Source organism: Gobio gobio (genome assembly GCF_949357685.1).
Source record: "Gobio gobio genome assembly, chromosome: 20".
Taxonomy (NCBI): domain Eukaryota; kingdom Metazoa; phylum Chordata; class Actinopteri; order Cypriniformes; family Gobionidae; genus Gobio; species Gobio gobio.
The window spans coordinates 7,410,690-7,436,064 of NC_137113.1; the positions used below are offsets into that span (position 1 = coordinate 7,410,690).

A 25,375-nucleotide genomic window follows, 5' to 3' on the forward strand; every position below is an offset into this window, starting at 1 on the left:
ACAGTATGTGTGAGATAAAATATATTTATAATTATCAAGCTAATGTTACATTTCATTTAATTAAATTTTGTATCTTGTCATTAATAATCTTTTTTAATAATAAAGATAGTCATAACATTTTGTAAAATAGTTTTGGTGTGTAAAGAATGAGTTTCCATTTATATATTGTTGACATAAATGGATCGGGTTTTTTGTTTTTGTTTGCTTTTTTAAGAATATGAAGGATGGGTGTTTCTTTGAAAACATGTGAGTGATATTACTCAACAGGAAGGGGAAACTCCGTTTTTTTCATATATATACAGTATATATATATATATATATATACAGTATATATATATATATATATATATATATATATATATATATATATATATATATATATATATATATATATATATATATATATATATATATATATAATGTTTGTGCAAAACCAGAAATATATAACAAAAATGAATGAATCTGTATACTGTATACATCAATTTTCTAACATGACATCAAATAAACAAAACATACAACAATGTACAAAAAGTTGATAATCTTGTTCTTGTAAAAGCAAGGTGAAAAAAGTTTTCAGCACATACTGACTTTCATGAAGACTACATTCTTGTAGTGCTGGTTACACGTCAACAAAAAATGATAGTTAGGCAAATGCATTCAGTCACTCTTTCTCTCTGATTTTAGTTCTTAAAGGGATAGTTCACCCAAAAATAAAGTTCTGTCATCATTTACTCATTCTCAATTTGTTCCAAACCTGTATGAATTTCTTTCTTCTGTTAAACACAAAGGAAGATATTTTGAAGAATACGGGTAGCCAAACATTGACTTCTGTACTATGGAAGTAAATGGGGACCATTAACTGTTTGTTACCAGTATTCTTTAAAATATCATAAAATAATATTCTTTTGTGCTCAACAGAATAAATAAATTCATACAAGTTTGGAAAAACTTGAGGGTGAGTAAATTACAGAATTATCTTTTTTGGGTGAACCTTTAATTGGAACAATACAGTGGCAGGAAATGGGGGGTTAAATCCATGTGCATTAAATATTACCAGTGTAATATTATTGAACTAATAAATAGATGACTGTATACATCGCCATTGCTGTTCTTTCTGAGTTCGCTCAAGGGATACAGACAATCTCAGACTCTTTATGTGTAAACCCTATAATTAAAAATCTGAATGATTATCTAAAACTATTTAGATGCTATCTAAAAGATGTACTGGTGACAGTTCCTCCTTGCCACATTTATAATCAGTGAAACTTCCTGCTAATCCACATTAGGTACAAGAGCAGCAGAAGAAGCAGTTGGAGGTAAGGCAAATCTTTCTTTTTAATGTTAAGATTCATAAACTAAGCTATATTCTCAAATTAGAGCATTTATCCTGACTTGTGGAATGGACTGGAAAAAAGTCCATTCCACATTTCTTTTTCTTTTTGATGGTTAAGGTGAGATATTACAATATAATAAAGCATTAAATCAAGTAGTTTGTTGCTTTTATGATTTTATGTCAGCAATATGATAAAAGACATCAACGTTCAATAGATATTTACCTTTATATGTAATATTCAGAATGAAATCATTCTTCTGCCAATCATAGGTGTAATTTAAAATAAATGTTTTCTATTTGAAATTGCTCAGTCTATTGTTCTTCTTCTCCAAAATGAACCGCATTTTGGAGGGCCTAAACATGCTCTAAAACTCATGAAATTTTTACGTCTAATAATGGGTTTTAGAATTAGGTGTGGCTCGATAGCGCCACCTACAAAATTTTAATTAAGAACCATTTTCACGTACAAGAATGAAATTCGGTAGAGGCATGTAACAGCCCAATACCTACAAAAAAGTCCCTAGGAGCAAAATCTGAAAACCCAACTGGAAGTGAGATATTTATCCTTTTCTCTGCAAAATCTTTGCAGTTTTTGCCATTTACAGACGTACTTTAACAAACTCCTCCTAGAGATTTTATCGGATAAACATCAGATTTGGTCAGTCTAATCTAAAGGCCTTTGTGACCTTACATTACGAAGATCTTGGGTTTTCCTTGAAGGGCGTGTCCGTGGTGGCCTGACAAAGGAAGTTGTTGTAACTCGGGCATAAAATGGCAATTCAAAGTGCTTTACATAAGAAATAAGAATACCATGTGTAAGAATTAAAAATAAAAACAAGGATAATTAAAACAGTTGTAAAGAGAATTTAAAAGATTAAAATAAAGCAGTATGCAGTATGTCATCGGACATCATCAAAGAACACTTTTTGTTGCAAGCAAGCAGTAGGTGGCCGACTTAAAGGAATTAGTTAACCCTGCTCCCTCTGATTAAAATCAGACTGGCGAGTTTATGATCGTGAGAACCAGACCTGGCTGACATTGGGTCCCTAACGAGCAAATAATTGAAAGTATGGGATTCCCAAAATAATCGAAATAAATCTATAACCTAATTAAAATAATAATTTGGAATTGGGGGCAGATTAAGCTCAGAGCTAAAGTAAAATGGAAACTAAATTCTAATAAATTAAGCAAACTTTACAGAATCGCAAGTAAAAGACCTACACACATTATACCTTTGTCCACGCCGTTGGATTCCATCATTAGGACAATGGGTGGTCCTTACACTGACCCCCAAATTAACAAAACATGAAGTTGTAAAACAGTTCGTAAAGATTAGCATTTGCTGTTACAAAGGGTATTATAACAGAGTCCTACAGATACTCTGACCTCGAGTGATGATTTGACCAATAGCATGAAAAAAAGTTCTTTGTAAATGAATTATACTATCATATAAGATTAAACAGTTCATGTTACTTACAGTGCAGTGCAAATTAAGATGCATATTTACAGTAGTACATACCGTAGTGATATGTAGTGTAATATGTACATCGTAATCAATCTTAAGGCAAGAACATAGCAGAAAAAAAGTTTGATAATTGAAAAATGTAATCATATTTTGATAATAATTTGATAATGAATATCTAGCTGTTTCAGTTTAATATAAATGACTCCAGTAAGATTTGATTGATTGAATTTGGGGTTTTTATTAAGAGAGATTCCAGACTAACATTGGTTTAAATGCATTTGTAACAATGCATGATGCTCTAATAACACTCTCTCTGATTACAGAAGAAGGACTCCTGCATGCTGGTTTATTCTCTGACTTCATCATCATGAGATTGTCTCTGGTTTCACAGCTTCTGCTGGTGCTCATATCAGTCCTGGCACTGAGTAAGGTTTTGTTTACATCCGTTTAATTTTCAGTCTTATCGTGGCAAGGGAAGTAATAAAATTAATGAAATGAAATAATTTTATTTTTCTGAATTTTAATAATCTCTTTTTCTCTTTAACAGCCAGGGCACAAACAACAATTGCACCAACAACATCTGCATCAACAACAACTGCACCAACAACATCTGCATCAACAACAACTGCACCAACAACATCTGCATCAACAACAACTGCACCGACAACATCTGCATCAACAACAACTGCACCAACAACATCTGCATCAACAACAACTGCACCGACAACATCTGCATTAACAACATCTGCATCAACAACAACTGCACCGACAACATCTGCATTAACAACATCTGCATCAACAACAACTGCACCGACAACATCTGCATTAACAACATCTGCATCAACAACAACTGCACCAACAACATCTGCATCAACAACAACTGCACCGACAACATCTGCATTAACAACATCTGCATCAACAACAACTGCACCAACAACATCTGCATCAACAACAACTGCACCGACAACATCTGCATTAACAACATCTGCATCAACAACAACTGCACCGACAACATCTGCATTAACAACATCTGCATCAACAACAACTGCACCGACAACATCTGCATTAACAACATCTGCATCAACAACAACTGCACCAACAACATCTGCATCAACAACAACTGCACCAACAACATCTGCATCAACAACAACTGCACCGACAACATCTGCATTAACAACATCTGCATCAACAACAACTGCACCGACAACATCTGCATTAACAACATCTGCATCAACAACAACTGCACCGACAACATCTGAATCAACATCTGCATTAACATCTGCATCAACAACAACTGCACCAACAACATCTGCATTAACAACATCTACAACAACTTCATTTCCTTTAACAACATCTGCAACAACAACATCTCCACTAACCACATCTGCAACATCTCCATTAACATCTGCATCAACAACATTTCCATTAATAACATCTGCAACAACAACAACATCTGCATCAACAACACTGGCAGGTAATTACGGACCTTTGAAGTACCATTTCCAGAAAAGTTGGAGTTAGAGTATAACTTAAAACTCATTTAAGGAAGAAAAGCTTCTTTTTTTTTTTACTCACACAAGTGTATAATATGAATAGTACGTGTTTATGTTTTCACAGACCCCTGCTTTAATTACACTGTGCTAGATGATTCATGGAGATCCACCAACAATCTATATACCTCTCAAATAATGTGTGACCAATCGGTCAGTTGGCACGGCTGGTACCGTCTCTTCATTCAGGGTCAGAGCGCTCAGATGCCAGACACATGTCTTGATGTGTATAGTTGTGGCACTTTAATTCCACTGTGGCTGAACGGAGGACATCCAACAGTTCAGGATGGAGTGGTCACTCGAGGTGTCTGTGGTAACTGGAGCAATAACTGCTGCTGGCCCCAATCCACTCCCATTAGAGTCAAAGCCTGTCCTGGCAATTTCTACGTCTATGAGTTTGTGAGACCATATGTCTGCCCTGAGGCATACTGTGCAGGTACAGTAATCATAATTTGCATTCATCCATGAATGTGTTTGTGTAATGTATTACATCTATGAGTTTGTTAGACCAGGGGTTTTCAAACTTTATGATGCCAAGGACCCCCAAATATGATGAACCTTTTATGAGGGACCCCCTTCCTAAAATCCATCTATATATTTTGTATGAAAAAACATTTAAACTATAAGATAAATGCTAAGTGACATTATTTTTTCCAAACTTAAGTTGGCTATACTTAATGTTAGATGTATAAACCTGATTTTCAAATAAAAATTATTGTGTACAAGCAACTTTCACAATAAATGTATGTAAGCAGCTTACATACTGATTTAAGAATACTGCCTTACAACCCCAGTGAGTGAGATAAAGGGGACCATAGTGAGAAAAACTCACTAGAAAGATACAAAGCAAACATATACAATTCTGGAAAGTATGTATATGGCAAGAAAAGAGAGAAACATTTAGAAATGAAACAGTTCGAATGTTCGGTAGACTTGAACCATTTTTGCTTTGTCTTTTTATTCTCTGAAATTTTCTGGGGACCCCTTAGAACCTTCTAGAGGACGGACCCCAGTTTGAAAACCCCTGTGTTAAACCACCAGTCAGTTTTTGGCATACTGTTGAGGTAAATACATTAACATGTGCCTTTTGTACTTATGTCCAGAGCCGGCCCAAGGCATAAGCGAGCTAAGCGGCTGCTTAGGGCCCCCGTGGCCACCAGGGGGCCCCCAAGAGCACATTCAATTATTTTTTTGCTGCATGTTATGATGATTGAAAGCGCGAAATGGCCTTAAACAATCACTAAATCAACTGCTAAATGTTACGTTTTCTAATATATGCACGGATTGATTCTGACAACGCTGCACGAGCTCGCGGCGCCATCGCCCGGACACCATTCGCTTGTTAGTCAGGGTTCAATGTCCAAAGTGCGAGAAAATCTGAAAATCCTCTGTTGCCCAGTAACCTTTTTATGAATGGATGGATTTGAGAATGCGCTGTGGTTGGGTGCGAATATCTTGTCTGACGTGCTGCATGTTTTGGACAGAGTACAGCATAGCTTCCAGTTTCTCAGTAAATGTTTTTCTGCAAGTGCTATAGCCTATCGTTCCCTTTGGAATTATAAGTTGTGAAGCCTACATTTTGGAAGTTTTTATTTAAGGAATAAAAAGGTTCTTTCTACACAGTCGAATGGAATGTAAACAAATTATTGTTTATTTCCGCCAAAATAAAAGCTCTGTTTAATATTTGAAAGAAATCAACATTTCTTGTTTTTAAAATAAGTCTCTTCTGCTCACTAAGGCTGCATTTATTTGATCAAAAATAGCTACAGTAAAAACTGTAATATTGTGAAATATTATTAGGCTATAATGTAAAACAGCTTGGGCCCTATTTTAACGATCTGAAACGCAAGTGTCAAAGCGCGAAGCGCAAGTAACTTTGTGGGCGGGTCTCGGCGCTGTTGCTATTTTCCCGGCGGGATAAATGGCTCTTGCGCCCGGCGCAAATCTAAAATGGGTTGGTCTGAAGTAGGCATGTGCCGGTATCAAATTTTCATGTTGCGATTAATTGCTGAAGCTTTTATCACGGTATACGGTATTATCACGATATTGAAATAAGTTGCAAAAAAAGTGTTGTCATACTATAACAGGTTAAATCACTTTCTTATAACAAAAGAACCAAACATTTAAATACAATAAAGCAATACACAAAAATGTATAAAGTAAACAAATATTTAAAACAGATTAAAGTGCAAAAGAATTATAAAGAACAATTGGTATGCTGAAATGTACATTTAACTAAGATTAATTCATTCTTTAGAAGTATTTTTCATTGTCAGTTTGTTAATGAAGGAACTAATGTTAAATACTGGAGCCTTGTAAAGTGTGTGATTGAACAACAGTCAGAATATATTCAAGGGCATGTTATTTAGTCCAGATTAAAATATAAAATGCAAGTTTGAAAATGAATAGCCTTAAGTCTTTAAGTATTATGTATTATGTATTAGGTTATGTGATTACTGGAGAAACGGCTGCATTTCTGCTGTTCCGTCAGCGCCCTCTGCTGTCGAAGAATGAATGTGCACTTCAGCGTGTCTCCTCATTCCGCCATGTGCTTGGCTCATGCACGGTCTATTTACATCAGTGCGCGTTCCTCTTTGACGTGTTTTTCATTTTAAACGGTTGATGGGTAAAGTATTCTTAAAATTAATTCTAAAAATCTGAATAATTCGTAATAAATAATTATTCACGGTATTTTGAAGTGCCCACGATAACAATATTGTGCATGTTCATTATTGCGGTATATTGTATTACCGTTTACCGGCACATGTCTAGTCTGAAGTAGCTTCATTATTCATAGGTGTGGTTTGGGCGTAACGTGAATAAACCAATCAGAGCGTCATCCAACATTCCCTTTAAAAGCAGGTGCGCAAGTTCCATTATGGATTGCTATTATTATGGCGTATTTACCAGGCGCACACCAGGAGCGGTTCACAGCCGAGGAGCTGATGTGCTTGTAAGAGCAGTGAAAGACAGAGAAGTGAAGTTGTAATGTTGTACATTATGGTAAAGGTGATTTCACAGTCTTTTTTTTCTTTCAGTCTTTCAGTTTTTTCAGTTTTTCAGTCGATTTTTTTTTCCTGGTTCTTGACGGACAAACCAATTTGTCAGATGTCCTTATATACATATATGTCTTGCCACTATTGGGCAAACAGGTCTTATCCTTAATTATTACAATTAGCCTGAATCATTTGTAAGCTAGATTTATGCCTATTTTTTCACATCTTCGTGGCACACCACAATGATTTCCGTCATCTCATGTGTTAATATTTTTTTAGTGTAACAATTTATGATTTGCAAAAATAACTGTTGCATCTGTGTAGGTTACATGAGCAAAGTGTATGCGCGTTGTGCACGCTATACATTATGGTCAAGCATGCGCCCTTAAAATAGCATAATGAACAACGCGCAACGCGCCACTGACTTTAGACTAGGTTTTTTCTGGTCAGTGGCGCAATTGTTTAATGGAACAGCAAAATAGCACCAGGGATTGTTTGCGCCGGAACACGCCTCCTTTTTTGCGCTGAACCGCCCAGGGAGCGCAAGTGCATTCACTAGTTTAGCGACGTGCTTCTGTGGAGGGAAAAGCGCGCTTTGCGCGGGTGCAAAATAGGAATGACACATGCGTCGGTGTACAAAGTCAATTGCGCTGGGTGCAAGATAGGGCCCCTTGTCTGTGTGAATGTAGGCCTATAGTAAAGTGTAATTTATTCCTCTGATCAAAGCTGAATTTATCAACATTATTCCAGTCTTCAGTGACACATGATGCTTCAAAAATCATTGTAATATGCTGATTTGAGCTCAAGAAACATTTATGATTATCAGTGTTGAAAACATTTGTGTAGGTACAATGTTTTTAGGATTTTTTGAAAGCTTTCTATTTCAGAGAAATGCTGTTCTTTTGAACCTTCTATTCATCAAAGAATCCTGGGGAAAAGTGAGCATATTCAGCATAAGAGACTACCTAAAAAAATGAGTACATATCCCAGTCTGAACTGTAGTAGCCTACTGTAAGACTTTGAATATTAACACCTGATCACTCTTGTGGTTTTGCTACTGTTACAATTAAAAACCGTATAAGGGTAAAAGCATGACAGCCAGACATGATGTAAGCAACACAGCTACAAATACTAAAATTGATACTGGGTGAGCGAATTATCAAGAATTGACAATAGTCAATCGTATTTGTGGCATCGAGGGGCCCCCAAATAAAATTCTGCTTAGGGCCCCATAATGGCTTGGGCCGGCCTTGCTTATGTCATTAGGGGCCAAGCACCGATGGTGCGTAGGCACCTACTGTATCTGTTGACGTTCTTATTATTCTTCCGTTTCTTTTTCTTTTTCTTCTTCTTCTTCTTCTTCTTCTTCTTCTTCTTCTTCTTCTTCTGCTCTGGAAATCAATGGCAGTCCATAGACCACTTGTGGGAAAGTTATGAAATTTGGTACACTGATAGAGGACAGTCTGATCTGTCACCAAAGCAAATTTGGAGTCTCTAACTCAATCCCTCTAGCACCAACAGCTTCCCAAATTTGCACTCACGTGCATGCTAATAACTTTTGAACCGTAAGGGCTAGAAATTATTTTAACCTCTGATTCCTTGATGAGTGCAGATGTTTCAAGATGATTGAAGATGATTCAATATAATTTACGGTCATGAAAATGTTTCTGCCATTTAAAATTTTTCTGCTCCTCCTAGGCAGTTGAAAATGTAACCATCATTTAATCATCTTCAGAACATGTGGACAAAAAGTTGATTTGTGAAACCGTTCTCGAAAAACGTGCAAACGAAGAGCACGGCAAAATGAACAACTCGTTAAAGTCCCTGTAAAGGCAATTTTGAGATTTGTTTCTAAACACATTATAAATGTTAGAAATGTATTGCTGGAATACGTTACAAAGACTGTGACCTGTGTAGTACTGAATTGTGGAGTTAGACCGTTAAACAGTTTTTCACTGTTGCTGTGTTCAGGATTTTTTAGGTGGGGCTAAAACGGTGGCTCGATGGCCAACACTGTTGATGACGCACTGGAGCTACTGAGCCTGGCTCCTCCCCTAACACGATCATAACTAGAGCACATTCGCATCAGTTCGCCCGCTTGATAGCAAGTTTCTGTCAGTACCGTTAGTTACTACAGCCTACAACGTACAAAACAGTTTACAAAACAAAAACGATGATATCAAGAAGCGGTGGATTAATTTTGTGAACAGCTACATTGATGGAGAGCTGAGGATCACCACCAACACCTGCCTCTGCAGTGACTTTACACTGGATAGTTTTACAAACTTTCATCAGAGACAACTGGAATTCACTGATAATCCGCTGCAGAATGGGGCCGAACCGATTATCTCCCGCCGGGGCTTCATCCTCCCGTCGTGAGTGTTGTATTGTGTGCTAACGGCAGCTTTCCTGCGAGTGGGCGTGGACACACCACCAACGTTAGAGAGCAGAGAATGCTGCTTATTCTTTCAAGTTTTTGATAAGCTATTTTATTTACTTGGTGGATTTGGATTGTTAATAACACATTTGTGTGTGGTGTGACAAACTCAGAATACATATTTAATTTTGACTTTACAGGGACTTTAACGTATTCTCACCAAACTTGGTGTGTTATGATAGCCTGGTCTTACCAGACTCTCGTACATTTCATTTGTACAGAGAGTCTGGCCACTCTCCATTGACAAGCCTTTACTTCCTTGAAGGCGGGTACTCTGTTGAAGTTTAAAACTATTGTATCTGCCCAGAGCCACTCTGATCTGCCATAACCAATCGCTAACGTTTGGTTGTGACGTATGTCATGCGCCGTTCGCCTCTGTTTCTCACATGGAAATCCATAAAAATAACTGTGCAGATTGTGCACGCCACCTCAGTGACAAAATCTAAAACCTTGTGCATTCGGATTGTGAATTATTCACAGTGGAGGGGAGACTTTTGTGATCCGGAACACGCTGCTCACGTGGTCCATAACATGATTGCTGTAAATAAAATGGCATATGCTTGGTATGATAAGAATAAATGCTGCCGTAAATAACGGCCCAATTCAAATGTTTACGTGCTTTTCTTCTTTTAATTTTTTGAGCGGTGATGAAATATATTGCTCTTGTAAATACTTAGATATATAAATACTTGCCTGCATTTAAAGAAAGTTCCACAAGTCTAGAAATGCATCCAAATTACAGCGAAGCGCAACCACATGGTGCTCTGTAGTGGTCAAAAAGGATATAAACAGTGAATTTATACCTTCCGACCCAACAATACCTTCCGACCCCACGAGAAACAATTACCGCCCGAATAAGGCTTCAGCCAACTCCTTCACCACTAACGGAGCGAGCTGGAAAGGCTTTAACTTCTGGATATTCGGCAGAGGTGCCACAACGGAATGGCTTCGCTCGCATCTTTCTCTACCGCCATTACTGAACTACAACTCAAACTAGCGCACAACATCAACGTCATCGTTCTCAGTCACTCCCTCTGTTCGCTGATTGGACCGGTAAAAATTTGTTCGGAGAGAACCTAAGAATATACCGCAGTCCCAGACGGAGTACTGAAGGAAAATGAAAATTGAGCAGAAGTACGTAGGTGGGCGGAGCCAGGCTAGTGTTATGACAACTGTGACCTGAGGTTTCCAAAACCTACTTTTTCGAACTCCTCCTAGACCATTTGTCTGATTTTCACCAAATTTGAGTCAGATCATCTTCAGACTGTGCCGACAAAAAGTCATGGATTTTGTGTTGATAGATGAACAGTTTTCGTATACCGCAGCAACAAATTTGTAGCCTAGTCCTACCAGACTCTCGTACATTTAATTTGTACAGAGAGTCTGGCCACTCTCCATTGACAAGCGTTAACTTCCTTTAAGGCGAGTACTCTGTTGAAGTTTAAAACTATTGGATCTGCCATAACCAATCGCTAATGTTTGGTCGTGACATAGGTCATCTCAAACTAGTGCACGACATCAACGTCATTGTTCTCAGCCACTCCCTCTGTTCGCTGATTGGACCGGTTAAAATTTGACTGGAGAAAACCAGCGAATATATCGCGAACTCAGACGGAGTACTGAAGGAAAATGAAAATTGAGTGGATGTACGTAGGAGGGCGGAGCCAGGCTAACAAATTTGAGGCATATTGACAAATTGAATCTGTATCTCTGTAATGCTTTGGCATATTGACACCAAACTTTGTATGTGTCATTGTCACCTCACTCTGACCGATCAGTTTGGTCCTATTGGTGAAAAGTCATAAACTATTAAATCAAATTACTAGTGAATGTATTTATGATTTTTCAGCCATTTTGACTAAAATTATCTTAATATGTTTTTAATTGCTCCTTGTTGCAGTTGGTCTGATGCTCACAGCCATGTTGGCATGACTTATTGTGTTATTTGTGCTTGGCCCCGATAGTTGATGTTTGCAGCTATATTTTATATTTATATCTGTTTATTCATTAAAATGTATTATTTTATTTATTTTTTGCAGAAGTTAAGAACACTACCATCAATAAACCAACAGTCACTCCAAACACAACTGTGGCAGGTAATGTATATGCTATGGCTTCTGATATCCTTCAGTAGTGGTGTGTTTGTGTCTGTAGTGAAGTGTAGTGTGGCCAAGTATGGTGACCCATACTTGGAATTTGTGCTCAGATACACATTTAACCCATCCAAGTGCAAGTGAACACACACACCGTGAACACACACCCAGAGCAGTGGGCAGCCATATTGCTGCCGCGCCCGGGGAGCAGTTGCTCAAGGGTCTCACCTCAGTCGTGGTATTGAGGGTGGAGGAGAGCGCTGGTATTCACTCCCCCCACCGACAATTCCTGCCGGACGTGAGACTCGAACCCGCAACCTTCTAGTTACAAGTCCGACTCTCTAACCATTAGGCCACGACTGCCCTATACCTGTAGGTATAGGCTGTAAATAAAACGGTGTTTAAAATTTGCAAATTCTGAAGCACATGTTCGTTACCGCATATTCTTGTGATTTTACTGCTTTAACTCCACTTGATTTTTGAATGAATTGTAAGAAATGTAACTGTACAAAATCTTTACACGCCTTTTTTTATATGCAACAAGATGACAGACATCATTAAATGCTGTCTATATCAACATGCAATATTGTTGACAAAAAGAATAAAAATATAGTTTTAAAAAAAACTACCAAAAGACAAGATATTTTGTCTTATCCAAACCAATGTTTTGATACAGTTCCTATAACCCCATGTAATATATTTTTATGAATCATTTATATATTTAAAACAACTTACAAATTAGTTAGCTTTAAGCTCTTGTATATGCTAGTGTACTTTAGTGTAAATTTAAAACATTTCTTTTTAGGAGAACTTATGACTTTTAACCATTCAATCTATTAGTATTTTATCCTTCTTAAATGATCTTAACTGTAGCACTTTGAGATTTGTTCCAAATGTAAAGTGCAGTACAAATAAAATGTATTATTATTATTATTATTATTAAATTAGAAGAATATTTTTTTTAGCAGATACACAAATTAAACTTGTACCATCTCTTGCCAGAAAAAGGACCTAGAATGATAATAACACCTAAAGCCATTGCACAGACAATTACACTGCAAAGCCATGGTCAGGTCATTTTGAATTAATGGTGCATTCATATCAGAAACATCCCAAGCTCGGTCAGTTTGCTTGAATTTACCAATGGTGCCAAAAGGGTGGAGGGTGCTGTATTTTTGTATTATAGGGTACAACGGGTTAAAGGCACTGCCGGAGAAATGGAGCCTTTGATTTTATTTTCCTCTTAACCAGTAGATTTTGGCTGATTGTTCAATATACAGATGATAAACAGTAATGTAACCATCCACGTCACCAAAGAGCGCTTGGGTTGTATTCGTTCTGATTCTAAATGGGGAACTTGTTCAAATATGCATTCACCTTTAATATTTCTCTCAAAAATGATGATCGTGTTGGTAAGTACACCGTGTATCCTTAAATTATTTTTACACCGGCAAAGATCGTTTACACTCGTCGTCTTCTACTTTTTCCAGTGTGCGTGCAGTTGAGTTCTGTTGACAACTATGCGTCGTTCCGTTGCTCTGATTGGTTGTAGGTCTATCCAATTGAGTGATAGACATTTTCTTTCCTGGTTCGGTTGAAACACGCCCCATAATCACAGCCCAATGGAGCAGTATCAGACTCATATTCTGACTAGAATCTGACTATGACGACGTCAGGCTTGGTATTTGGGGTAAAAGGCACAATAATTAATATGATAATAAATAGCTGACTTTTCTATTTGTTGACATGACATGGTTAGATTCAGATGGTAAATATCATATGTTAAGTTGGGTTTCCATCTTAGAGATAATCACCATGTTTATAATGAAACAATCATCTTTAAAAATATGATATTAATCATATCATATAATTAAATATAATTTATTGTAACTACCATAAATATACACATATATCATTTATTGGATCCCCTTCAATGCTTTCAGAATCTTTGCTTTTTAAAATATATTTTTTAATGTTTGTGTGTATGTGTCTATATGAACATATTTTAATGACAGTATATTTATTGAACAAAATTAATTATTTTATTTTAAAATAAACAAAATAGTACAAACTTGCGAAAGTATTAAGTTTTTATCCCATAAAAGGCCCACCATGCAACCTCATAGATTTATAAGATAATTTTTTTTTTTAAATGAACCATTTCTATGATTTATTTTCACACGAAATCTGTTGCTCCATCAATGTTCAATGCAAACATATATTTTGTTTTCTGCAATCATACACTAGGGGAGGAGTGAAAAGTGCATTTACCTTAAGATGTGACTTTAGCCCTGTTGTACCCAATATATTTTATTAAAGACACTGTTACATGTAGCACTTTGTTTCTTCAGAAACGTTTGCAAGACCATTCATTATGTAGTGGTTAAATATTGTACTATCACAAGAAACGCTGCTGCTGATGATGGAAACTCCTCAGATGATATATTATATAGTAGTTCCATATTACTGTGGGCATCCACCAAGGATCGGCGTTATCACCGTTCCTATTCATTCTTGTAATGGATTTCATCACGCAAGACCTACAGCAGCCAGTGCCTGGGACACTTCTCTATGCAGATGATGTTATTCTTGCTGCTGAAGAGAAAGCCAGCCTCGAGCAGAATGTCCAGGTATTGAACAATCGGATGGCAACTTTCGGCCTACGCCTCAATGTTAAAAAGACAGAGTTCATGATGACAGACCCAAACGAGCAGGGTATGATTAAAATCAACGGCACTGACCTACCAAGAACCGAGACATTCAAATATCTTGGCTCAACGACCGCAGTTGATGGAAGTCTGAACCATGAAGTCACTACGCGAGTAAACGCTGCCTGGCTGAAGTAGCGCAAGACGACCAGCTTTACGATAGAAAGAACAGTGACCGTCTCAAGTCGAAGATCTACCGTGCCGTCATTCGTCCTGTTGCTCTTTAAGTGTTGGCCCGTGACGAAAGATGTAGAATGCCGCCTGTGTGTGATGGAAACAAAAGTGCATCGATGGATCTCCAGCATCACGCGCTTCGACCACATCTGTAATGATAACAGTCGGAAATGGTTTGGTGTTGCCTTAATATCTGATAAGCTGCGTGAAGCCAGACTTCGGTGGTATGGCCATGTCTTGCGTGCTGAGCATACAACGCTTACCAAAATGGGCTTCCAGCTGGAAGTCACTGGAAAGTGACCGAAGGGACAACCGAAGCAGTGGTAGCTCGACACACTGCACAACGACTCTTCAAGCTTACCGGTTTGCACCCGATCAAGCCGACGATCGCATCAAATGGTGCCAGCCCTGCTACTCTGCAGGATAAACTCTGAAGAAAGAGATTAATGGAAAATTAAATGGTTCAACTGTTTTGTCTTTTCTAAATGAAAAGATGCTCTAAAATTTTCTGAGTATAAGATAAAAAATAATTTAAGGAAGAAAAGCTTTTTTTAACTCCACTCTTAGGTAGATCCCATGCCACAAGTGTATAATATGAATATTAATTAAATTTTCTAATCCATTTTTAATGTTTTCACAGACCCCTGCTATAACTACACTGTGCTGGGTGATCCATGGAGAGCCACCAACAATTTATATTCCTCTCAACTAATGTGTGACCAATCGGTCAGTTGGCACGGCTGGTACCGTCTCTTCTTTCAGGATCAGAGCGTTCAGATGCCAGACACATGTGTTGATGAGAATAGTTGTGGCACTTCTGCACCATTGTGGCTGAACGGAGGACATCCAAAAGTTGAGGATGGAGTGGTCACTCGAGATGTCTGCGGTCACTGGAAGAACGACTGCTGCTTCTTCAGATCCAATCCCATTAAAGTCAAAGCCTGTCCTGGCAATTACTACGTCTATGAGTTTGTGAGCCCAGTTGCTTGTCATTCGTCATACTGTGCAGGTACAGTAATCATAATTTACATTCATCCATGAATGTTTTTCTATGAGTTTGTTAGCCCACATGTCTGTTTTTTTCATACTGTGGAGGTAAATACATTAACATGTGCCTTTTATTCTTATGAAATTTATATTTGTTTCTGTTCATTAATTAACAATCTTTTTTTCTTTCTTTTTTTGTTGTTACAGAAGTTAGGAACATTGTCATCAATAAACCTACTGTCACTCCAAACATAACTGTGGCAGGTAATGTATATGCTATGGCTTCTACTGACTGCTGAAGTTTTGATATCATTCAGTAGTGGTGTGTTTGTGTCTGTTGGTATAGGCTGTAAATAAAACAGTGTTTGAAATTTGCAGATGCGGGATCAACTTTTAGATACACAAATTAAACTTGTACAATCTCTTCCCAGAAAAAGGGTAAAAAATATAATCGCTCTTTAGAATGATAATAGCTCCAAATTATAAGTATATTTTAATTTGAATTTATGCTGCCTTCACATGTCCTCTGAATTGTTGTAAATACGAGTTTCCTAGGTAATAATTGCACATGAACATGACTTCAGAAGTGGGAATTATCAAATTTCCATCAGCACGTGAAGGCAACATTTAAGCCATTTCATAGACAATTGACAATTCAGATCATTTTGAATTAATGGTGTATTCATATCAGAAACATCCCAAACTTGGTCAGTTTGTTTATATTTACCAAGGGTGCCAAATGACTGAGCTTGAGATATTTCTGATATGAATACACCATTAATTCAAAATTATCTGAATTGTCAATTGTCTATGCAATGGCTTAACGTTGCCTCCACGTGCTATCAGAAATTTGATTTGAATTACTACGTCTATGAGTTTGTAAGACCAGTTACCTGTCATTTGGCATACTGTCCAGGTACAGTAATCATAATTTGCATTCATCCATGAATGTGTTTGTGTAATGTATTACATCTATGAGTTTGTTAGACCATCTGTTTCTTTTTGGCATGTTCATAGGATTTGTGATGAAATATTTGGTTAAACTGTTTTGTCTTTTCTATATGAAGAGATGCTCTAAAATTTGCTGTGTATAAAAAAACTTTTTTTAACTCCACTCTTAGGTAGATCCCATACCACAATAATATGAATAGCAATTTTATTTTCTAATTATTCAATTTTTTTTAATGTTTTCACAGACCCCTGCTTTAACTACAGTATGCTGAATGATTCATGGAGATCCACCAACAATAATCAATCTACAGCATGTGACCAATGGGTCAGTTGGCACGGCTGGTACCGTCTCTTCATTCAGAGTCAGAGCGCTCAGATGCCAGACACATGTGTTGATGTGAATAGGTGTGGCACTTCTGCACCACTGTGGCTGAACGGAGGACATCCAACAGTTGAGGATGGAGTGGTCACTCGAGCTGTCTGCGGTCACTGGAACAATGACTGCTGCTTGTTCCGATCCAATCCCATTAAAGTCAAAGCCTGTCCTGGCAATTACTATGTCTATGAGTTTGTGAGCCCAGTTGCTTGTCATTTGGCATATTGCGCAGGTACAGTAATCATAATTTGCATTCATCCATGAATGTGTTTGTGTAATGTATTACATCAATGACTTAGTTAGACCACATGTCTGTTTCTGTCATACTGTGGAGGTAAATACATTAACATGTGCCTTTTGTACTTATGTAATTTATATTGATATCTGTTTATTCATTAAAACTCTTCTTCTTTTTTTACAGAAGTTAGGAACACTACCATCAATAATGCTACTGTCACTCCAAACACAACTGTGGCAGGTAATGTATATGCTATGGCTTCTACTGACTGCTGAAGTTTTGATATCATTCAGTAGTGGTGTGTTTGTGTCTGTTGGTATAGGCTGTAGTTAAAACAGTGTTTGAAATTTGATCAGATGCGGAAGCACATGTTCAATATTCATGTCATTTTAAGCATAATGATGTATTTAAACAACCATATCTTTATAAAAGTTCACATTGTTGTTGCAGATGAAAAATAACATGGATAACATTAAATAAATATTTTTTTTATCAGCCTAAATGTTGATTATTAGTCACTCAAACCCCTTTATCTAAACCTCTCTACTTAACCGTCGGTCAATCGCCATGTTTTGTAGTTTTTTTGAACACTTTTTTCTTTTTACACTTTGACATTTTCCTGCTTTAAAGGGGCACTTCAGCGCTGGGGAGATGAATGTGTTTTTAAACTGGGTCATTTTTATGCAGTAGAAATGTGAAATTATTTTTGAATTCGGTGCCTTCTAGACCGAGAAAAGGCCACTTTTCATGTGGATGAAAGACAACAACTCCCAGAATGCACTTTCTTCGCTGCCCTAAGAGACCACTCCCAAAGCCACGGCAATAGGTTATCACTTGCCCACCGCGTCACCGCACCCAACGTCGTTTTGATATTCATAGTAATAAAATAATTTCGTAGTTAGAGAACAGACACTTCAATTAAAAACTGAACGTGTCTTTTCAATATATATAAGTGTGAGTGAGGCGAACGAAAGTCACGACACAAACACAGCAGGAGTCAGATTTCATTCATCATGAGACAAGAGCTGAGCAGAGCTGAGGTAAGCGTGGCAGTCATTCACGACGCGTGTCCAGTCTGGCGCGTTATCAGATCATGCCTATGGAAGCTTAACTTTCATAGGAATTCCTTGAAGTTCAAGCACTCACTTTGCTCCGCACCGCTCCGTTATGAATGCCCGATCCGAACGGCCGTGTGCATTTATATTCTGTGAGTGAGATCCCTCCCCTATGGGCGGGTTAATAACATGCGGAACTAGCTCTACAGGCTGTATTTGATATTTGCGTCATCGGAGGATTTTTTTCCAGAAATAAAATGCAAAATTCTCTCGTCTCAGGGGGACATGAGGGGGAAAGTACCATTATTCAAATATACTACAGGGTTTCTACTGATACAAAGCTTAATTCTAAATTGCTTAAGTAACCCTTTAATGAATTTTAAGAAATGTAACCGTACAAAATCTTTACGCACCTTTTTTTCTATTACCGAGATGAGATCATGGTACACACGTTAATGTCAACAATATTGTTGACAAAAAAAGACGACTAAAATAAAATAAAAAAATAGTAATTAGATAAAAGAGATTTTTTCTTACAAGTCGGTGTTTTGATAGATTCCGTATAACCTCATGAAATGTGATTGTATGATTATTTTATCGTTAGCCTCATAGCATAATTGCCCATATTTCAATGTTTTTGGACTTAGGCAATTATGCTATGAGGCTAAAGTTATGCAAGACAACATGCAAATGAGTATGCGTGTTGGTGTGTGGCTGCAAAGCCATTGCCAGGTAATTTTGAATTAATGGTGCATTCATATCAGAAACATCCCAAGCTCGGTCAGTTTGTGGTATTTCTGTTTTGTTTTAGTTTTTTTGCATTAAATGTATATGTATTAAAGACACTGTTACCTGTTGCACTTTGTTTCTTCAAAAACATTTGCAAGACCATTAATTATATAGTGGGTAAATATTTTACTGTCACATCCACATGAGTCGGCCACCAGAGGGCATAATCATCCCACTACTAATCCAGCCAGATTTAAACGTGAGCCCCATAAATCAGTGTGAAATATAAACATCAGGTAATGGAAATGATTTCTGTTTATGCTCTTGACATCAGGAAAATTCTACCCATTCGGCTCATCAGGAGACACAAGAAACGCTGCTGTTGATGATGGAAGCTCCTCGGTTATTCAGCTGTTGAGTCCATTTCTGTTCTTTGGCCGCACATACCAGCAGATTTATGTAAGAATTTGATTACATCTTGATTTTAATGTGGATGCTTTATGAACTCATCTGTGATCCCGGGGCTGTAATTTTGACAATATTTCTCATGTTTCAGGTGAATAATAATGGACACCTCACATTCAACCAGGCTTCATCACAGTATGTTCCCGACTCCTTTCCCGCTAATAGAAGCCAAGATATAATCGCTGGTCTCTGGACTGACCTTGACAACCATGTGAGAGGAGTGGTTTCATATCATCAGTACACTAATGGAAGTGTTCTCACACGCGCCACTCAGGATATAAACAATCATTTCTCAAATCTGACCTTCAACGCTTCTTGGGTCTTTGTTGCAACTTGGGATAAAGTCGCTTACTATCCCATCACCAACACAGTACGTTTGATATACTTCTGAAATGTGACGGTTTCACTTCATCCACAATTCCATTCAATTAAATTGTAATATTGTACACAAATATGGTAACAGACTTATAACAGTAAAAATAACAATGAGGTCATTCAGTAATGCTCATAAAAATAATATTCAATGATACAAACATGTAATTTTATATATTAAAAAAAATATGAGCAGTGAATGCTACGTTTAAAGTGATTATCTTGTTTCAATATTTTCAGGAAACATCGTTTCAAGTGGTTTTAGTTTCAGGCAGTAATGTTTCATTTATTCTGATGAATTATGGTGACATTGCTGTAACAGGACATCCAGTGGAGGTAAAATAAACTTTTTTACTATTCACGAGTGTATAACAGCATATGTACTGTATACATACAGTATATACACTATTGAATAATATGAATAATGGTGCATATTTTCAGGCTGGTTATGACACAGTAAACTCCTTTGACTACTTTGTGATTCCTGGATCAATCAACGGGAGCTCCATCTCAAACCTCAAAAACTCCAGTAATGTCAATGTTCCCGGTCGATGGGCCTTCAGGGTGGACAGTGGACACAACACCTCTAAAAGTAAGAAGTCTTGTCTTTCTATAGGTTTTGATACATTTATAGATAGGTTTTGATAAATTTCATATAACCCCATGTAATGTTTTATATGATATAATATGAGTATTTTAGGTGTTTGTCTGTGTTTTTCCCTTTAGACAATGTCATTGGACTTCAAGTCAGACTTTCCTCGTTTTTAGATCTAACACAGAGTGGAAACAGTGAGATTGTTTTACAGCAAGTACGTCACACTTACTATGAATATTTATACAAAATACAGTGCTTTTAGAAGATTCATGGAAAGATTGATCTGTCTGTCCATCTTTTGTTTCAGATAAAACAGGAGCTGGTCAAGAACGGTCTGCCACGCAACATAGAGCTGAAGTTAAGAAAACTGCAAAAGATAAATCCATAAATTCAGTCTCCTTCAGGAAAATAAATAAAACAGTCCTGTTTTCTTAGTGTCTGACAGCAAATATCTCATTGATCATATGAAGACTGTAAAGACAGACAGTTTTTCATTATGTGGTTTCACTTAAAGGATTAAAACAAGCACAAAACAGCATAAACATTTATAAAAGTTTTTTTTCACCCATTTGGACAAATTTTAAAATAACTTCCTTAAATTGTATAAACTAGGCTTCTTTGCATGTTTATGAGATTTAGCTTTCTTTTAAAACATTGAATATTTTCAGTGCATCAGTGATGCAGTTCACAGAACTGGTCTGAATGATTCATTAAAGGTCCCATGGCATGAAAATTTCATTAAAAAAAATTCAAAGGTTTTTTTTAACATTAATATGAGTTCCCCTAGTCTGTATATGGTCCCCAAGTGGCTAGAAATTTTGATCGGTGTAAACTGAGTTCTGGCTGTCCTACTCTGCCTTTGAGAAAATGAAAGCTCAGACGAGCCGATCTGGAATCTTCCCTTTATGCCATCATACGGGGAAACGTCACCTCTACAGTTACCTCTCCTTCCTCTGCTTTGCCCGCCCATTGAATTTGGAGAAAATGGATTCAGTTTATCAGTCGCGATGTCAGCACAGGCTTTACAAACAGACTTTTACCATACGGATTTGACAGCATCAGCACAAACAGTGAGTAACAGTGTTCATTCCTGATCTGTGACCAGTGATTTCTGATGTGTAGCTAATCATTCCCGTTCACAAAGATTTTCTTTCTAAATCGTTTAATACTGTTTATGCATCCATGAATCAAGCCAGTGACTAAATTACCAACTTCACATCATTTCTCTTAGTAGCATGAAACAAATCTGTTATTTAAATTTTGGTTTGATTCTAGATTAGCGATCAAAGAACACTCTTTATAATGTTTCGGATCTGTCAATCACACGTTGCGAGTGTATCTGCACACTTGTCCAAACTGCTGTTATAACGAATGACGCTGTTATGCTGCACAACGAGGCTCTTACTGTATTCATATCGATGTATTGTTTGCTGTTAGTTGTGGTGAAAGCATTTTGTGAGAGAAAACGCACTGCAATGATGAGATCACTGCATTCACGCGATCAACAGACTGTCTGTACTCAATGCTGATCACTGCAGCCTTTCATGTGATAGGAAAAGATCTAAAAATAATTCTATAATCAACACTCACAATTCGTTCATCTCGACAGCTGTAATGGTAAAAAAAAAAGGGGGTTCCACATGTTACAAAGTTCGTAGAATAGGGAGGATGACAACAGGGTCGGCATGACTGGGACTTGTGTTTATCCAGAAGTCTCAGCAGATACAAACAAAATAAACTCGCGCTCACAGCGCGCCCAACAACTCAGTACAATATAACTTTTCTCAGCAATCTTCCTCCAGTTCTCGTCTTTCTGGTCTACAAGTGTCCAGTCTGTCTCTCTCTGGCAGCGCTTGCAGACCTCGCTAAACCACGCCCCCTCTGCCACATAATCTAACACTCATTTCAAATGCAAAGATGTCAGCCAATCACAACAGTGGGTGTTTTCACTGAAGTCTCACATCAGACACACCCCTTGAAACAGAGGGTTATTATCAGAATAAAAAAATGCCTTTTATTTTTAAATTATGACATTTTATGGTGTCAAAATCATACTAACAATATAAGTACACCTCAGAAAACATTATAAAATAATTTAAAAAAATCCAGACCTTGGGACCTTTAAGGAATCAGAATGATCCAATCTAAGTTCAGTTCAATGATCTGGTCACTAGAGAGGAAGTTTTCAATGAATAACGATTTATGTCTTTTTTTTCCCTCACACAAAGCTATTGTATGACTGTAGAAGATTTTAAATATAGTGCATGAGTTGTATGAATAACATTATACATTTAATGGTGTATCTTTTTACTATACATGAAAGACTTTTTTTCTGAAAACCGCAATCAGTAGTTATTCAAATGTTCTCCTTTTGCATTCCCCCTTTACTTTCAATCAAAATATATGAATTTACAAAATAAAACCAGACAGGTGAACTATTTCTTTAATGTCTGTTGTTTTTCCCCCATCATGCTGTGTCATAACTGTTTTATCAAATGTCAGCTGCAGAAGTTTAAACTCTTCCTTAACTGAAAGTAAAACTGTTTGTCTCATTCATTGACTTTTATTAAAACCACACCTTAGAATACAAATACTAAACTGTAAGACCTTTGGCTTCTATTGAGAACCGACACCTGGAGAACGAGTAAAACTAAGGTCTAATGCATGTCTTTAAAGAAAGAAATATGCTCAACACCACATAAGCGAATCATTTCTGTACTGATCTGCCATGATGATTTTGATATACAGGCTTACTTTAGCACAAACAGTAGAGCAGTGTAAAGTTTCGAATCCATGAACTGAAAAATATAGATCTTGAATGCAATGTATAAATGTAAATGCACTGAATAAAAGCCTTTGCCAATTACATGCATGCAGTGTTGGAAAGAGTACTGGAAAAGCATACTCAAGTAAAAGTAATTTTACTTGTCAAACAATGTAGTGCAAGTAGAGTAAAAGTACCTGTCCTCAATACTACTCAAAGTAAGAATAAAAAGTAGCCCTTTTAAAAGTACTCAAGTGAGTGAGTATTATGCTATTTATGTTATTCCACCTTATACCCTGCAAATGAAAAATGTAGCCTACTCTTTTATGGATGATTCTCAGTAAGAACAACAAAAAAAAACATGAGATCACCAACTGTTACAAACAGAGGTGACACGGATAACAGAGGCAGGGGAAAGCAGAGTTTATTTGCAGAACCAGGATGTGAACAGATGAGGTGAGAGTCAGATATGGCAGTTCAGGTGAATGCTGGATATGGAGGTGATACGATATGTTTCTTCTAGTTGAACAGCGGGACAATGGATCGACGGAGACGAGGACCAGGAGACGAAGGAGATCAGGTATGTAGTCAGGTGAGTCAGAGGAAGCAAGTATGAGTAGTAGCATGTGCAAACGATACCGGACAGTGACTGAGTGTGAGCGTGGGGCTTAAGTGTAGGTGGTGATTGCAGTGATGATGATGTGCAGGTGTGTGTGCTCAGTATTCAGGTGATAGGGATCGTTGTGGTTGTGAGAGGGTGGAGCCTGGCGTGCTTGTAACACCAATAGTATTTCAATATTTTTCAATAGTTTTATGTTTGACTGCTAGTACTAAAAATATGCACTGAAGCCTGACAAACAATCAAGCTAAATTAAGGCCCAATCCCATTTCTACCCCTTAGCCCTTCTCTTTCCCCTACCCCTTCGTTTTGCGCGTTCACGTGAAGGGGTAGGGGTGTCTCGATTCTCTTTTGGTTGGAGTGGTAGGGGTAAGGGGAAGGGCCAGATTGCCCTTCAAACGAAGATTTTTCAGGACCACACTTCAAACGAAGGGGTATGAGGAGTTTCCCTCCACCTACTCCATGCTGCTTGAATGTGTGTATGTTGCCACTCGGGATCGATCACTTGTGTGTCGCCTGGTTGCCAGTTTCTCCGTAGCTTGCTAAACTCACTATTTGATTGATTTGAACACATAATAATAGTTTAAAAAATATATATCTGGTCATCCTTCATAACGCAGTCGATATTTACATCACATATCGTCTGTAAACTCTTGCGTTACCAAGGCAACGACTGACTTGACGTATAACGTATGAACATTATCGCAGCACCACAGTAGATAACGAAAACATATCTGTACCGGCCGGCTCGGATCAGCACGGAATGGAACGGTTAATAAACAAAGAGAACAGTTTGACCCGATGGAAAAGCGGCTTTACCAGGCTTGTATCATTCTGTATCATCTTAGGAAACTCTGGCTCATACGTTTTTGAACTGAAAATAAGCGCCGTTTTATTAAGTCCAAATACAGCGAAAAAAATCTGTTGGGAGTGAGTAATTTGTTAAACGTGCCTGATTACTGTTAGATATAGCCTACGCACTTCATTTTGCTATTTATACTGGTTAAATGTCACAGGACACTAATAAAATAAACAGGGTATGATGACGTGTAATGGTATAGTAGTGGTGTCCCATTTCTTAGGGGAATATTTTCACCCCTACACCGTGGCACTCTGTTTAAAAGGGCAAGGAGAACGCTTAGGGGTAGGGATAGGGGAAGGCGAAGGGGTATAAAATAGAATTGGGATTGGGCCTAACTGTTTCCAGCAGATGGCACCGTGAGTTCCTGCGGCACTAACAGAATACGTACCATTTGTGAATGTATTAGTAATTGTGTATTAGATTGTAATATTCTGCAGTCCATTTTTAGTAATTGTTTAAGACAATTTCATGATTTCAGTCATCATACAGTACCCAGCAACAACCCCCTTTCATATAGCCTCTCACTCTAGGCTGTTGCGACTCGCTATCATGGTTGATTTGACGGGAGTCACACGCGTGACGCATGGAGTCACAGGAGTGATTTTT

The 25,375-nt window shown here is 37.5% G+C and overlaps 1 protein-coding gene across 1 annotated transcript; it reads left to right on the forward strand.

Annotated features, from left to right (window-relative positions):
• The first annotated feature begins 1,285 nt into the window (after positions 1–1,285).
• Positions 1,286–23,389, forward strand: LOC307144067 (uncharacterized protein). The gene is made up of 15 exons (XM_079846047.1): positions 1,286–1,316; positions 3,122–3,223; positions 3,346–4,272; positions 4,416–4,784; positions 11,821–11,877; positions 15,397–15,765; positions 15,951–16,007; positions 16,940–17,302; positions 17,492–17,548; positions 19,427–19,551; positions 19,649–19,927; positions 20,170–20,265; positions 20,371–20,521; positions 20,656–20,738; positions 20,832–23,389. The coding sequence occupies exons 2-15, from the start codon at positions 3,166–3,168 to the stop codon at positions 20,910–20,912; spliced, it is 3,072 nt and encodes a 1,023-aa protein (XP_079702173.1). The 5' UTR covers positions 1,286–1,316; positions 3,122–3,165; the 3' UTR covers positions 20,913–23,389.
• Positions 23,390–25,375: the final 1,986 nt, after the last annotated feature.

Excerpts from the sequence above, each read along its gene's own strand:
- LOC307144067 (XM_079846047.1), top strand. The coding sequence starts at position 3,166 with ATGAGATTGTCTCTGGTTTCACAGCTTCTGCTGGTGCTCATATCAGTC. Across the intron at positions 16,008-16,939 it reads TCCAAACATAACTGTGGCAG|ACCCCTGCTTTAACTACAGT; the intron begins GTAATGTATATG and ends ATGTTTTCACAG. Across the intron at positions 19,552-19,648 it reads GCACATACCAGCAGATTTAT|GTGAATAATAATGGACACCT; the intron begins GTAAGAATTTGA and ends CTCATGTTTCAG.